The sequence below is a fragment of the Apodemus sylvaticus genome, chromosome 9 (assembly GCF_947179515.1).
Source record: "Apodemus sylvaticus chromosome 9, mApoSyl1.1, whole genome shotgun sequence".
Taxonomy (NCBI): domain Eukaryota; kingdom Metazoa; phylum Chordata; class Mammalia; order Rodentia; family Muridae; genus Apodemus; species Apodemus sylvaticus.
Genome location: NC_067480.1, coordinates 25,616,943 through 25,632,124, shown reverse-complemented (window position 1 = coordinate 25,632,124; position 15,182 = coordinate 25,616,943). Strand labels below are relative to the sequence as shown.

Below are 15,182 nucleotides of genomic sequence, written 5' to 3'. Positions count from 1 at the left end.
GTGGAGGACGGGACTCTGAATGCCACACCTGGATGTGAGAGAAGGACCACAGGCTTGTTTTCCATGCAGGCCAGGAGGAAATCACAGGCTGGAGATATTGCTCCCCAGAGCTGGTTCTGTCTGGAAATCAGATGATTTCCACTGGATGAGCTCATGTGGACACCCCTTTCCAACCCTGAGGTTGACTGTGTGGTTTTAATTCAAAGCATATCTGAGGCAGCTAGTCACTATGACGTCAAGCTGTGTGTGCAAAAACACAGCAGGAAAAAGAGAAGTGAATTGTTTGAGTCTTCCAAGGGATGCTTTTGTTTTACTAAGAAGTAATTCTGCAGAAATAATTTGGGGGTTGAAAGATGGCAAGTATCACCAGGTGTGGCTGGAGAGAGTTTCTCCCCAACAGAGGCCCTCTGTGTTTTGAGCTGGGCTCTCACTCACAAGTTGCTGAGTCTCGGCTGCTTGGTGATCTGCAAGCAAAGGTGCAGGAAATTGGGTTTTATTATGGGGAACAGACATCTCCAAACATAAAGCTGATGGGAATCTCTCTCTACATTAGTGGCTAGGAGTTGGGAAGGGAGCTCAGTAGAAGAGCGCTTGCCAGATGTGTGCAAGGCCCTGGGCTTAACCCCAGCAGTGCAATCTGTCAATCAAACGTAAGATAAATAAGTAAGTGGCCAGGCAACTTGATGGTTTAAATTTTCTGTCTCCTGGAACCTCTCTCTCTTTCTCCCTGTCTCTGTGGCTGGTTGGGAAGGGTCAGGCTGCTTAGCCAGCCACTGTGGGTGTGGTTCTAACTGTTCTGATCTCCTCCCTCGGCAGCTGATCGACGTTTTCTTCTTCCTGTTTCTCTTTGCTGTGTGGATGGTGGCCTTCGGCGTGGCCAGACAGGGGATCCTTAGGCAAAATGAACAGCGCTGGAGGTGGATCTTCCGTTCTGTCATCTATGAGCCCTACCTGGCCATGTTTGGCCAGGTGCCCAGTGATGTGGATAGTAAGCCGGGCTCTGCTTGGGTAGAGGTGGACCTGGTGGTGATTGGGTTGACATTCTGACCCCATCCCCGATCCTTTCTTCTCTCTGTCTCTGTCTCTGTCTCTCTCTCTCTCTAAATAATATCTTACTTTGTTCCCATTTCAATCTTTAAGTCTTTTATTTATCAGTATTCTCAGAGGCAAGACCTCTAACCCAAGCTAGCCTAAATTTCCCTATGTAGTCAAGGATCACCTCCAATCCCTAATCCCCCTACCCCTGCTGAGATTACAGGCATGTACCACCACCACACCTGGTTAATAAGGCACTGAGAGTTGAACCCAAGGCCTCCTGCACAATAGGCAAGCAGTCTCCCAACTGAACCACATCCCAAGTTTTGTAAAACGTGACAATTCTAAGTTACAGCTATTCTCTCAGAGTAGAATGGGGCAGTCCTTGCTGGTTCACACAGGAGTGTTGTGAGCTGTATTTCCCTGTAGACCACAGTGTCCAGGCTCCCATTTACTACTAAAGAACACGTGTGAGACTGACATTAGAACCTTTGGTTGAGGCTTCCATTATTAGCCCATTGCCCAGCAGGCTGGGAGAACAATGGTAGCACGGTGGCTCTGTTGTAGCCACACTCAGTCTGTAAAGGTCAGGTATGGGGCAGAAGCAAATTCGTGTTTTGGGTGGACTGTGTAGGATGCTGACAGCAGTCCTGGCTTCTCATCTCCCATCCTGCCAGCATAAACTCTAGTGATGGACAGTTCCCTTGAGCCAGGGCGGGGCTGGGCAGGGGCTTTCATTCCCCGTGGTTTCCCTCCATCGGTGTCTGCTCCTCAGGTGAAGGCTCTTCCAACTCTTATAAACAGGTCTTCTCCATGCAGGGTGGAATGGTCCTCAGGACCCTCTAGTTGGCAGTGTGATGCAGTTCATTTGAAGATCGCTCTTTACGCTAGTGGGTTGAGTCCCATGAAGGGGCAGGACTTGGGAGGGAGGGGCCAGCACAGGTGGGTGTGGTACACATATCATCTAAGTTCTTTCACATGCTACCCAGCACAGCACATTCTTCCTGTAGAGTCTGTTCCTGATGTCAGCACCGAGAGCAGGGGCTCTGGCTGGGTGCCTCTCCTCGGAGCTAGAGACCCTGTCTATGGCCTTCTCTGAACTTGTAGAGATCCATATTGGCTAGTTAAAGTAACAGGTCCCCACCTCCCTTGCAGATCTGGGCTTCCTCCAAGGGCTGTGCTGGGCTCTTCCCAGCAAGGCCACAGTGATGTGCATCAGAACCTTTTTGTGACTCTCCACCCCAGGGCTGGGGACCAAGCAGAGCCTTGGACTTGTGAGGGAGGTGTTCCACCACTGAGCTACATCCACTACTCACGTCATGTCAGAGCTTTGGTGTCCTTGACAGACCTGTATTACTTTCACCTGTTGCTATGACAAAAAACCCTACAGAGATGAATTGAGAAGGAATGAGTTTGTTTGGGCTCTCACTTCCACAGTTCCGTCATGATGGGGAAGGTATGGGGCAGGGGGAGCTTGTCTCAGCACATCCACAGTCAAGAAGTCAAGAAGCAGACAGAGACAGAGAGACAGTCAGAGACAGAGAGAGACAGAGACAGAAACAGAGAAAGAGAGTTAGAGATAGAGACAGACAGAGACAGAGAGACAGAGACAGAGACAGAGAAAGACAGAGAGACAGAGACATAGAGACACACAGAGAGACAGACAGACAGACACAGACAGGAATGTTGATGCTCAGTTTGCTTTCTCCTTTTTATTCAGCCCAGGACCCCAGCCCATAGGAAGGAGCTGCCTATACTAAAGGTTGAAAGATCTCTAGGAACACCTTCCTGGACATGCCCAGAATCATGTCTCCTAGGCGACACCAAATCCCATCAAACTGCTGATCAAGATTAACACACAGTACCCACTCTGGCACTGTCCCCAGACGCGAATGCTCCCCTGGTTTGGTTGGTTTCCCAACCCCATGACGTCCCGGTGTGTAATGCTCTTCTCACCTGGCCTCTGGCCTCTATACACAGTCCCCTCGTTCCTCTGCATCCTCTAGATGCATGCCGCGGCCACAGGGCTCCTTCAGTGAAGAGTCCCCTTCTGACACGCTCCTCTAACAGTGTCCACGGCTTTCATTACGAACACAGTGATCCAGCCTTGCAGCACCGCCCAGTTTACCCTCACGGGCCTCTGTCTTCCTACACCACAGGGCCCTGGCATGGGCTGTCACCTGTCACCTGTCCCTCCCATGTGCTCGTGTGGCTGTCACTCACTTATCCTGTTCATTTCAGAGATGGCTTCTCCATGGGAAGCTGTTTCTGGGTATATCCAATGAAGATCCACGGCCCCAGCACATCTTGCCCACTTCCTTTTGGTGCAGGTTGAATCTTTAAGCTGACTGAGGAGGCTGGGTGCTTCTTGGAGCACAGAACACATCCACACTCCCTGTTCCACTTTCTGTTGCTGTGTTGAGGTATAGCGACCACATTCATCACTGAGAGAAGTCAGGGCAGGAGCTTGAGGCAGGAACCCGGAGGCAGGGCTTACAGGATGCTGCTTGCTAGCTGTCTCACTGTCTAGGTCTTACCCCTACCCTCCTTCCAACTGCCTAGACATGGACCTTCCCATAGTGGGCTTGCCCTCCCCCCCCCATCAATGAAGACAATCTCTCCCAGACCTGCCCATACTATTCTTGGCAACCCCCAACGCTCCCTGCCGACTCAAATGACTCTAGGCTTTGTCAATTTGAGAACCGAAGTTAACTAGAATACCTTCCTCCTTTGATTTTGATCTTGATCTTAATGAAGTCCCTATTTCCCGGAAATAAACCGCTCAGTAAACTGTCTGATGGGCAGGGGACTCTGAAGATTATACCCAAGGCATCAGATGACTCTGATCCCACACCCCCCTGGCCTGCCATGTTCCTTGCTTTCCCAAAGGGGGTCTCACTGGCCTCTTGGTTCTGTGCGCACAGGTACCACCTATGACTTCTCCCACTGCACCTTCTCGGGAAATGAGTCCAAGCCACTGTGCGTGGAGCTAGATGAGCACAACCTGCCCCGCTTCCCTGAGTGGATCACCATCCCGCTGGTGTGCATCTACATGCTCTCCACCAACATCCTTCTGGTCAACCTCCTGGTCGCCATGTTTGGGTATGTCCGCATCACACACTCATGGGTTTCCAGTCTGGCTTGTGCCTGGGCTGGGCAAGCAGAAAGCACGTGGGCCGAGGTAATATCTACCTCGAGGAGCTGAGAGAGGAGGCAATTGGGCGCCTGGTGGGCTGCAGTGGTTGGGGGCCTGTATTAGTCAGGGTTCTCTAGAGTCACAGAACTTATGGCTAGTCTATATATAGTAAGGGAATTTGTTGATGACTTATAATCTGTAGTCCAACTCCCCAACAATGGTCAGCTGTGAATGGAAGTCCAAGAATCTAGCAGTTGCTTAGTCCCACAAGGCAAGCAGGGAAAGAAGAGAGAATCTTCCTTCTTCCAATGTCCTTGTGTAGGTCTCCAGCAGAAGGTATGGCCCAGATTAAAGGTGTGTACCACCATGCCTGGATCTGGGACTTGCTTTGTCCCAGATGACCTTGAACTCAGAGATCTCCTTGTCTTAGTCTCCTGGGATTCATGACCACTATGCCTCAAGATCTCCACACCAAGATCCAGGTCAGAAACTTGTATCTCTTAGCCTCCAGATTAGGATCACAGGTGAGCCTTCCAATTCTGGATTGTAGTTCATTCCAGACATAGTCAAGTCGACAACCAGGAATAGCCACTACAGGGCCTTAAAGGAACCGTGTTAATAAACAACAACAGGGTACCCTCTAGGCCATCCTTTGACTGATTTGACACAGATGAGCGGTGTGACCAGCTCCATTAAATCCATGTCCTAGTGATCAGCACTGTGCTGTAGTTCTCCGGAGAACAACCCAGCTAATTGCTTTTCTTGTTGCTGTGGCAAAAAGCCTAACAAGAGCAGTGAGCAGAAGGGTGAATTTATTTTGCTTGTAGCTTGTGGGGTGTGGTCTATTGTGGTGGGAAGTCATGGGGGTTGGGGTGGGTCACATTGTGTCTGAGGTCAGGGAGCAGAGAGGGAATGTTGCTGCTCACTCTACTTTCTTCTTTTTCTTGTTTTGTTCAAATACCCCAACCTGTGAATTGGTTTTACTCATGTTCAGGTCTTCCCCTACCCCCCACTGAATCTCCTGATAAGCACTGCCATAGAGTCGCCAAGAGCTATGTCTCTTGGGAGGGGGGGGGGATTCCAAAGCCTGTCAAGGCTGACTGTGTTAGCCCAATGGCTGCAGTGCAAATCATCCCCGAGGTCCCTTGGTTTTCTTTTTTAAGTAAGACAAACTTAGGCAAAATAATACACAATGACCAAGAATACCTCGGATATAGAATCCAAAAGTCAAAGGCCCCAGGAGCTTCTGTCCATCCTGAACTCAGAAGAAAGAGGTATTGGAGGTTGGTTCTGGCACCATTTGGTCCCAGCCTCTAGCGGGAGACGCTTAGCAGTTGCTCACGGAGCCTCTCACAGGCTTGTTTCCGTGGGTTTGCAGAGCTGTTCAGCTGTAGAAAGCTTCTCGTGTTCATGTAGTTTCTTGGAAGCATGAATGAGAGCCAGCGTGATCTAGAACAAACAGAGTGACCTCAGCGTAGGGACTTGTAGGGGGTCCCCTGTGTCACGATGAATGATTCAATCATCTGCTTAACAGTTCCACAACTTACATATTTGGTCACGACCCATATAGCTGTTGTAATTTAAAGTTTGCCTTTGAATGGCAATGAATAATGGGGCCGACCTACAATCCACAGACTGCTCGTCTGGTCCTGATGGCCAGGTATGGTGCGCTTCTCTCTGAGTGTTAGTTCTGAGGTTAGTTTTCTTTCTTTCTTTCTTTCTTTCTTTCTTTCTTTCTTTCTTTCTTTCTTTCTTTCTTTCTTTCTTTCTTTCTTTCTTTCTTTCTTTCTTTCTTTCTTTCTTTCTTTCTTTTTTTAATTTTTCGAGACAGTGTTTCTCTGTGTAGCCCTGGCTGTCCTGGAACTCACTCTGTAGACCAGGCTGGCCTCGAACTCAGAAATCCACCTGCCTCTGCCTCCCAGAGTGCTGGAATTACAGGTCTGCGCCTCCGCCACCACCACCTGGCTGAGGTTAGTTTTCAAAGGATAGTAAGTATTCCTCTGTCTGCCATAGCCTGAGTTGATTCTCTGTTTGAAGAACAATGTTACTCATGGCTCTTAGTGTAAAGACACCATGGTTAGCTCAGTAGGTTCTAGAATCTTCTTGAGAAGATGAGTAGCCATTTTAATAACACGCTTCTCAGTGCATGCTTTTGGGTCATCTGCAAGGTGGGGTGGGGACTGGCTGAGTGGCCATTTGCTAATGCTTCCGGATCCTTGAAATACAGGAGACTGATACATTAGGAAGGCTTAGCTCTATGGTGTCTAATATAGTTCCAGAATTCATGTGAAAGTGAGATAAGAGGTTAGAAGACATCACAGAAATGCTATCTAAGCAACCGTGCAGCGGCTGCAAATGACATCCGGAACTACCCAAAAAGCCAACTCTGAATTAATGGCACACTTGATGATAATCTCAGAAACTAACTTGTCACCTATAGTGTTTTGAAGATTACACACAGCCTTCCACTGCTATGGGCATGGCCAGATGCCAGCAGAGCCCTAGGTAACTCGGGGAAAACCAGACCACTGAGTTAAGTCTGCAGAAGTGGTGGTCTGAATGTGAACTGTCCTCTAGAAGATCGTGTGTTGGAACACTCAGCCACCAGTTGGTGGCGCTGTTTTGGGAAGCTGTGGACTATTTAGTAAGGAAGGGCCTGGCTGAAAGTGAGTTCCTGTCGTCTCAGCTCTTCTTCTGATGCCAGTTTCTCTCCCTCCCTGCCTCCCTTGTACCTTCTTTCTTACATCCCCTCTTTCTTGATCCTCTAAGATGTGAGCAAGCCACCAATGCTCCAGCTGTTCCAGCTGCTAGCTGCTCACACCACCATGCCTTTCCTACCATGATGAGCTGGACCATGAGTCAGAGTGACTCTTCCCTCCCTGAGCTTGCTTCTTGTGAGATCACAGGGATTAGAACCAGGGCCCACAGCAGCCTGTGCCGCAGTCCTGAATTGTCAAAGGTCTCAGAATCTTTGTTCTGTGAGCTGTCATGGCAGCTGCCTGTCATGGAAGGAAGGACCCTATCAACATTAACACCTGACATCTGTGCCATGCTCAGGAAATGAGGGAATCCAAGCTGTACTGAAACTTTTCCTGCTAAAGAGATACAAGCAACAAAGACCTGAGTCTGTGTGTGTCTGTGTATGTGTGTATCTGTGTGTGTGTTTGTGTATGTGTATCTGTGTGTGTATGTATGTGTGTGTATGTGTGTGTATGTAAGTGTGTCTGTGTGTGTGTCTGTGTGTGTATGTGTATCTGTGTGTATGTATGTGTGTGTGTTTGTGTATGTGTATCTGTGTGTGTATGTATGTGTGTGTATGTGTGTGTATGTAAGTGTGTCTGGGTGTGTGTGTGTCTGTGTGTGTTGTGTATGTGTATCTGTGTGTATTTATGTGTGTGTGTCTGTGTGTGTATCTGTGTGTATATGTGTATGTATGTGTGTGTCTGTGTGTGTCTGTGTGTATGTCTGTGTGTCTGTGTGTGTGTGTGTCTGTGTGTATGTGTCTGTGTGTGTGTCTGTGTGTGTGTGTGTGTGTGTGTGTGTCTGTGTGTCTGTATGTGTGTGTGTTCAGCTTACTTCAGTGTTTTCCTGGAGGACTCTTTGTATCCCATTAGCTCCCTCTCCACTCATGGCTTCAGTGTGACTGTTCTTGTCGTCTTCCCCGGGCACCTCTTCGAGCATTCCTGTCTTACCCTCCTCCTTTCAGTGATCCCTGGCTGGGAGCTTGAGGGCAGCTGAGGCCCTACTATGACCTGTGAGCCAGTTCTTCACATGCCATTTCTGATGAGTGCTAAGCTATCCAGGGATTGCTTGCTCTCTGAGAAAATAGCCCCAGGATGTCACCCCTGTCTGATGCCACATCTCAGTATTTTGTGCAAAGCTTATATACCCACAATGGTGACCTCATTAGGTGCATTGCAAATGTGTCTGTGGGGACGGTCCTGGAGCACTGGGGATGGCTCTGGAGCACTGGGACCTGACTAGATGGCATTCCACAGATGGTGCCACAGAAGAGGCACTCACAAATCCATGACGTCATCCACCCTAGTGGCAGGGAAGAAACCTAGGGTCAGTAAGTGACTCCGGTTCTCTTTGACATGTACAGGTGTCGGTCCCTGAGGATGGCAGGAAGCTCTGAGAAGGACTTCCTGAGCATGCAGATTGTGCAGCTTCTAAGAGTCACCTTCTTGTACACTAGGAATATTGTAAATTTCTTACCAATATGCAGAAAAGTAGACAGAACACTGTATCCTCCAGCCACAAACTTAACGTTTGGTGTGACGTCACTGGTCTGAGGCAAGCTATTAAAATTGGGTTTAAATTTTAAGAAGACAACAGTTAACTGTCATGACAATAACAGACATTTGTGGAGCTTTCCTACCCAAGTGCACTTCCTGTGCCCTGTCACCTAATTACCCTGTGGTGACCCAGCCTTCTTGGGACTTTACAGTGGAGAGACAAGGGCAGGTCCATTTTCTGCTGTGAATGGAAGAAATGGCATGCCGGTATTTGATACAGTGCCACATATTGCAATAAAATGAAAGTAGCCCTTACATCAGGGCTGGTAGAACAGTCCTGTAAACCCATCTACTTGGGAGACTGAGGCAGGAGGATTTCAAGTTCAAGTCCTGTGTGTGGCTCAGTCTAGGCAGCATAACTCTACAACATCACTATATACTAACTGAGTTGTTGTCCAAAGGCAGCTGAATGAAATCACTGTCTTTTCCATTGGTTGTTGCTGGTCTGGGCTTGTTCTTCCCCATGCCTCCCACGTCATGATCATTACAATTATTTTCTTTTATTTTGAGTTGAAGTCTTGCAGATCTTCTCTGATCTATTTCAAAGCCTTCTTCACTCCCGCCTGTCCCTCATTTTGAAAACAACGTACACGGATATCATTACTTCTGTTCAGCTTGCCATTCTGTTGCTTAGAGGGTGTTACTCTGGTCTGAACTGACACTTCACACTGTGCCTGTTTATGCTTGAGGTGTAATGCTGAGCTACACATATACAATTGTGTTACCAGAAATCTGCAAAAGGCATCTCCATCTTCTCAGACCACCGTCATCTCTTTCTGTTGGAAGCCTTGGGCTCCCCTAGTAATTTTGCTATAAAGATTTTTTTAAACAACCTTTTTGTGTATATATATCTGGGGCGTCTGGATGGTGGTGGTGGTATATGCGCATGAGTTCAGGTCCCCACCAAGGCTAGAAGAAGGACTCTAATTCCTTATAGCTACAGTTACAGGCAGTTGCGAGCTGCCCAACGTGGATGATGGGGAGTGACCTTGGGTCCTCTCTAAGAGCATTATGTGCTTTTAAACACTGAGCCATCTCTTCAAAAGGAGATTAGGAAGCAGCAAACATTTCAACATACATGCTTGGAAGCCTGGAGCCCAAGAGCCAGGGCACAAAAGCAGTTCTGAGTAGACATTATACTGGTGTACCTGGGACACTGGTGTACCATTGGTCCTCGAAGACACACTGAAGGAACTACGTGGGTTAAAGTCTAGCTGTAGGATTGAGCAGTGGCTGGGTATCTGTAAGATCCTCTCACAGCATCACCAGGGTTCAGTTCTTATCACCTACATGGTGGCTCCCACCTGCCTGTAGCTCCAGCTCTGGGAAATCTATCGCCCTCTTCTGGCCACTGTGGGCTCCTGCACACAAACTTGTACACATAAACTCACATGCATACACGTGAAATAAAAATAAGTCAGTCTTTGGAAAGGGAATCTATTTGGATTTTAATTTATTCTAAAGCCCGCTGTTTTTTATACATCCTTTTTTTAATAATTTTTTTTCAGACTGTGTATTCTTATTTGATTACTCCAATTTGGATTTTCCTACAAATGGTTTTCATTACTGAAGTTTTGGGTTTTTTTTTTTTTAAGTCATTAAAACATCTGTTGTACAAGTACTCAGAACTTTCCTGGCATTTTGTGTATATTTGATTGTATGTAGGAGCCCAGGGCTTGTCTTGTGAGGTTTTTTTTTTTTTTCTTCTTCTTTTGAAAAAAAAAATCTCACGACTCTTTGTGGAATTATTTAAGAAGACTCAGACTCACAATCTCCAGGACAGTGGCATATGTGCAGTGTTCAGGTATCTGTAGTTATCAGTAGACTTCTATGGTTCTCTTTTGCATGAGGCTTGCAGGGTTTTTTATTATTTCCAGCTATTTATGGAAATAATATGTGAGCAAGATTTTTCCCTCTGTTTTGGGGGTTTTGTTGTTTGTTTGTTTTTCAGTGACTACTTTTTGCTATATAGGAAGCTTTTAAAGATTCTCTTATTGATTGTGTAACAAGTCTCCATTATGCACAGGGTCTCCCTTCTCTTTATTACCTTGAGGATAGTCCTCCAATTCCTTATTTGTCACATCATTTTCTTTTTCTCTGCCTTGCTTTCTAACCAGAAAAGGATGTTCAGTATTCCAAAAGACTCTCCTGTAACTATTGGATCTGGAGTTACGATCCATCACACGAGCAATGGATTGTAGTCTGTTGTTAAGACCCCACCACCTCCTTCTTCTCTATGGTCATGGCATTTCACCCCTTTAATACTTTAACTTCTGGATTTCATCTGTGCCCGAGGCCATCTGAATTCCAAACATCTGTTGCAGGCTAGCAACATTTCCAGTCTCAGCAAGTTTATTCCTCCACAGGGCTTCTGTTTCTCCCCCTCTCCTCCTCAGCTCTGCAGAGGGTACACAGTTGGTCCTATGAGATGACTGTCACTGCTGCTGCCCACCCTCAGCCCACTGAGATACTGGCAGGGATAATAACCTCCTAACAGGGTATTGGAGATGTGATGTGAGGGGCAGGCTTTATGGTTGCTTAGAGGAGATACAGATGGGCAGAGATCGTCTGGAAGACTTTGAACACTGTCTGAGTTGTTGAGGGTGAGTCTAATCCTGTGGCTTGTCACTGTGTGTCACTGAGAGGCATTTTCATGAAACAGTCGTAGAAGGCCTTTCTCTGTAGAATCTAGTCTCTTCTCTACAGAAGTTAAAACTAACCTCTACAGACTATAAAATGCAGAGAGCTATGGAGGTAGCTCAGATGGTACAGTGCTTGCTACGTAAGCATGAAGACTTACGTTCAAGACCCATAAACTATCTTAAAAAGCCAGGCATGACAATACTCTTGTTAAGCCCAGTCCTGGAGAGATAGAAACATTCAGGTTCTTATATTCAGTCAACCTAATGAGTTACAGGTCAGTCAAAAGAAAAAGGTGGACACTGGACACTGCCCAAGGAATAACACCTGAGCTTGACTTATGTTTTGAACACACACACACACACACACACACACACACACATGTGCAAACATGCATGCACACATGAATACATGTAATTAATCTTGATAGAGCAACTTGATGCAATGCTCAGTTATCAGCCTCCCACGGAGGACTCACATCTTTGTTTGACTGAATCTGGAGCTGATTTAAAAGGAAATGAGCAGTCTGGAAGTTGCTGTCGTGACCTGAAGCTGGCCCTTGGTGTTTAGGTATCAGTGCATAGTAATCGCTATCTCAAGTCTCGGTAGATGGATGCAGGTTTTCACCAGTTATCAGGAGTGCTGCCCCCAAGGTTCATCTTGCCCTTGAGGTGCAGAAAAAATGTCTGTTCTGGCAGGAGGGACCTTAAAGTCTGGTTCTGATGAGGAAGAAACAAAACTGTGATTGGCAGGCCCCGACTATGTGCTTCTGAGGCAGGGATTGCAGGCCTTTCCCAGAAGGGCCTTTCCCAGAAGGGCCTTTGAAATGGACTAAAAAATGCAATGCCTCATGGTCTTCTCCTGGTCTAGACTCCTCTGCTTGTCCTAATCATTCTCAGGGCTGTGCAGAAATAAATGAAGGATTACCAGGACAGAGAAGTGGGAGGGGGTTGATTGGGGAACGGGCAGAGGGAAGAGGGCTTATGGGACTTATGGGGAGGGGGAACCGGGAAAAGGAAAATCATTTGGAATATAAACAAAGAATATAGAAAAGAAAGAAAGAAAGAAATGAAGGGCTGCAGACGGCTTTGATCTGTCAATTCCTGCAATGTGTTTCATTGGGTCCAAATGACCAGTTCAGGCAAGGCACAGATATCATCCCCAGCAGGCCTTCCATCTGAGTTTCTCTCTGAGCTCCCAGAGTGAGGCCCATGAGCTTCCTAACTTGCTGCTAGCACAGTGAATGTGCCTCCCTCCATCCAGACATAGCAACTCTTTTGTATTAAAAAAAAAATCTGAAAACGACATTTGATGTTTCAAAGTGGGTGCCATGGCTTTTGGTTGGAATTTTGAGATTTAGGCAGTCAGTATCCATTTTGGAATCAGTGCATAAAATGGTAAGATGATCAGAGTGTTTGTGATTAGAATAAAAGTGGCTGTTCTGGCGGAGAAGTAGTGAGCTGTGCTTTCTGGTAGGTTCTTAGCCTGAGTGTCACTAATCTCAGGTGCTTTCTGTAGGTCTGAGCCACTGCTGTGGTAGATGAAGATGGTGTTCTTTATAGCTGGCAAAGCCAGCTGAAGACCAGGGAAGGTGGCGATGGCGGCAGGCTGAGCATTAGCTTCCCAGTAACCTGACCTACATTGTGGGAGAGATGCTCGGCAATCTTTTCTGGATCCACAGAGCTATCTGCTTTGTACCTAAAAGTTCTACTGAGAAAAGTAGATGAAAGAATCAGTCAGGAAGGCCCTGGCCTGCCTCACTGGCGCTTACACATGTGGCCATTCAATAAACACAGGCTTCTTACCTTCAGAGACCTCATTGCATTCAAGATGCACACTGTCCAGATCGTCAAATGCTCTGTAGTCATCCAAAATGTCAAGTCATGCTGTAAAACCCCTTGGACGCAGAGTAGAACTCGCACAAGCCCACACACCTCTTCTAGATTGCTAGACCAAATCCCGGCTGCAGCACTTCAGCTTACCTGCCCTTTCTCTGTCTTAGTTTCCCAATCTGTTTACTGTAGATGATAACTAGGACTTACAGAGCTATTTGCATGTTAAATTAATCAGCATAAATGGCTGCCTGGAATATTGGTTTGCAGGGAGTGGGGATGTAGCCCAGATGGGAGAGTGCTTGCCTAGCAAGTATGAAGCCTTGCGTTGATCAGAAGCACCACATAAGCGGTGCTGTGTGGGCGGCTTATGCCAGCAATCCAGTTCCAAGAGAGGAAGGCAGGAGAATGAAGAGTTTAAGATTATCCACAGATACATAGGGAGCTGGAGGTGCCTAAACTATAGGAGCAACTAAATAAGAAATCAGTCCCTTGTATATTGAAAGCATTTTCTGTCATATGACCTTGGTGTTTTGGTACCTTATAAGTCATTACTATGAAAGGTTAGGGGTAGGACATACCATTTATGTGCAGTTATCACACTTCATGTATGATGCCTGGAAAGGGGAAGGGCAGGAGAACCGTGGGTAGCCAGCTATGATACTGGAGATGTCACCACCAGTGACAGATCCACTTTTCCCTGGAGTTGTGATTTACATGGTGAGACTGTGCCAAAAGTAGGGGTTTGAGAGCCTAATTATTTCCAATGAACATATAAAAATTTTCCAAAGTAAAAAATTATTTATTAAACCAATTTCAGTGGCTGCGTAGTGAAATCACACTCAGCATCCCTCACCAGGAGGTGTGCTCTAAGTGTGGCATGCTTAGATCACTCTTTTCTCTTAGGTGAAGGGCAGGGGTATCTCTCACCTACAGCAGGGGGAGGAGTCACATGTGTGCATCCGTTTCTGTAGAGTTTTATCAGCTATCTCCTTATCCTGAGCTTGAACTCCCAGAAGTGAAGGCACTGGGTCAAAAACAATGAACCTTTTAAGGCTCAATAAAAAACAACAAACAAACAAGAGTTTTGCTAAAACTGTTACAGACTGGTAATCAGTTGCCACATACCCTGCCCATCGCTAACCTGCTATTTCTAAATTTAATATGGGAAAAGGAAGCAGGGATCAATCTGAGTTTCTTGGTCCTCAGCAAAATTCAAAGAAACGGGAAGACACACTTTTGGATAGAAAATTGGGAGTCTGTGTCTCCATTAAGAGACAATGTTTTTTTCTTGTGGAGGTGTTTTCTTCTTCAGTTTAGAAACTGTGCCTTTCAGCTTCTTCTGAGCTGGAGTGTTGTCTATTTCACGGTGCTCACGGTTCCTATAAACCTGTGTCTGGCAGAGACTTCCATTCAGCTTTCTGACATCTCATCAAGAGCTGCAAGAGAGGTGCGAATTCTTGCCTGGGTAGTTTCCACAGTGCTGCTGCTTAGCAGCCTCTCTCCCAAAGCAATGTGTACTTTTCTGGAATTAACCATGGTCTCTCGCTCACTAGCTCAGACAGAGCATCGGTATGAAGTTTCTACCATTGGGGCATCAACAGGTGCCTTGTTCGCCGCTCCATTAACTCCAACTGCAGTGCAGAGCTGAGTGCTGTCGAGTAGCTTGTAATCTTTGTGGTTTCAGAGACAGCCCTGGATGGAGAGAGATACATCTTTCTCAGCTTGGTTTCCCAAAGTTGTGCAGCTGTTAATCTCCACATGTTTACAGCTCACAGAAAAGTCACATCTGCCCTTGCTGATATACCATAGGACGATTCTCAACATGTCCTTCTCCACCCAAGGTCTTTCCAGATGTAGTTGTGGATGTCTGTAACTGGAATCTGTATAGCTCGTGGGCAACAGTCCTTGATGACAACTCTTCCTGGGGTCCCTCTTCTATTCTCCGTGGAAGCTTGTTCTCCGGCCTTCCCTCGCCATGAGGGGAAGGTATCCTTAGTAGAGCCATTTTGGCTTTTTGTCTGAGGTGCTTGAGAAATGCTAACACTCTCTCCAGACCATTTCAATTAGATGGAAGGAGGAATAAAATATTCTCGAGAGAGTAGACATCCTGAGCTCCTTTGTAACTAGCACAATAACATAGATGAGCAAAGGGTATCATTGGAAGCTTTGGAAATCTATATCATTTTGAAGTTCACTGAACAGTTTTCTTGTATGATCAGAAACAAACAAATAAACCAG

General features: G+C 46.6%; 1 protein-coding gene across 1 annotated transcript in view; it reads left to right on the top strand.

The window, feature by feature from the left end:
• The window catches only part of Trpm8 (transient receptor potential cation channel subfamily M member 8), a 72,572-nt gene that overhangs the window by 47,457 nt on the left and 9,933 nt on the right, over positions 1–15,182 (top strand). Inside the window, exons 19-20 of the mRNA XM_052192727.1 lie at positions 817–988; positions 3,960–4,137. Coding sequence (XP_052048687.1) covers positions 817–988; positions 3,960–4,137 — 350 coding nt within the window. The remainder of the gene's footprint in view (positions 1–816; positions 989–3,959; positions 4,138–15,182) is intronic.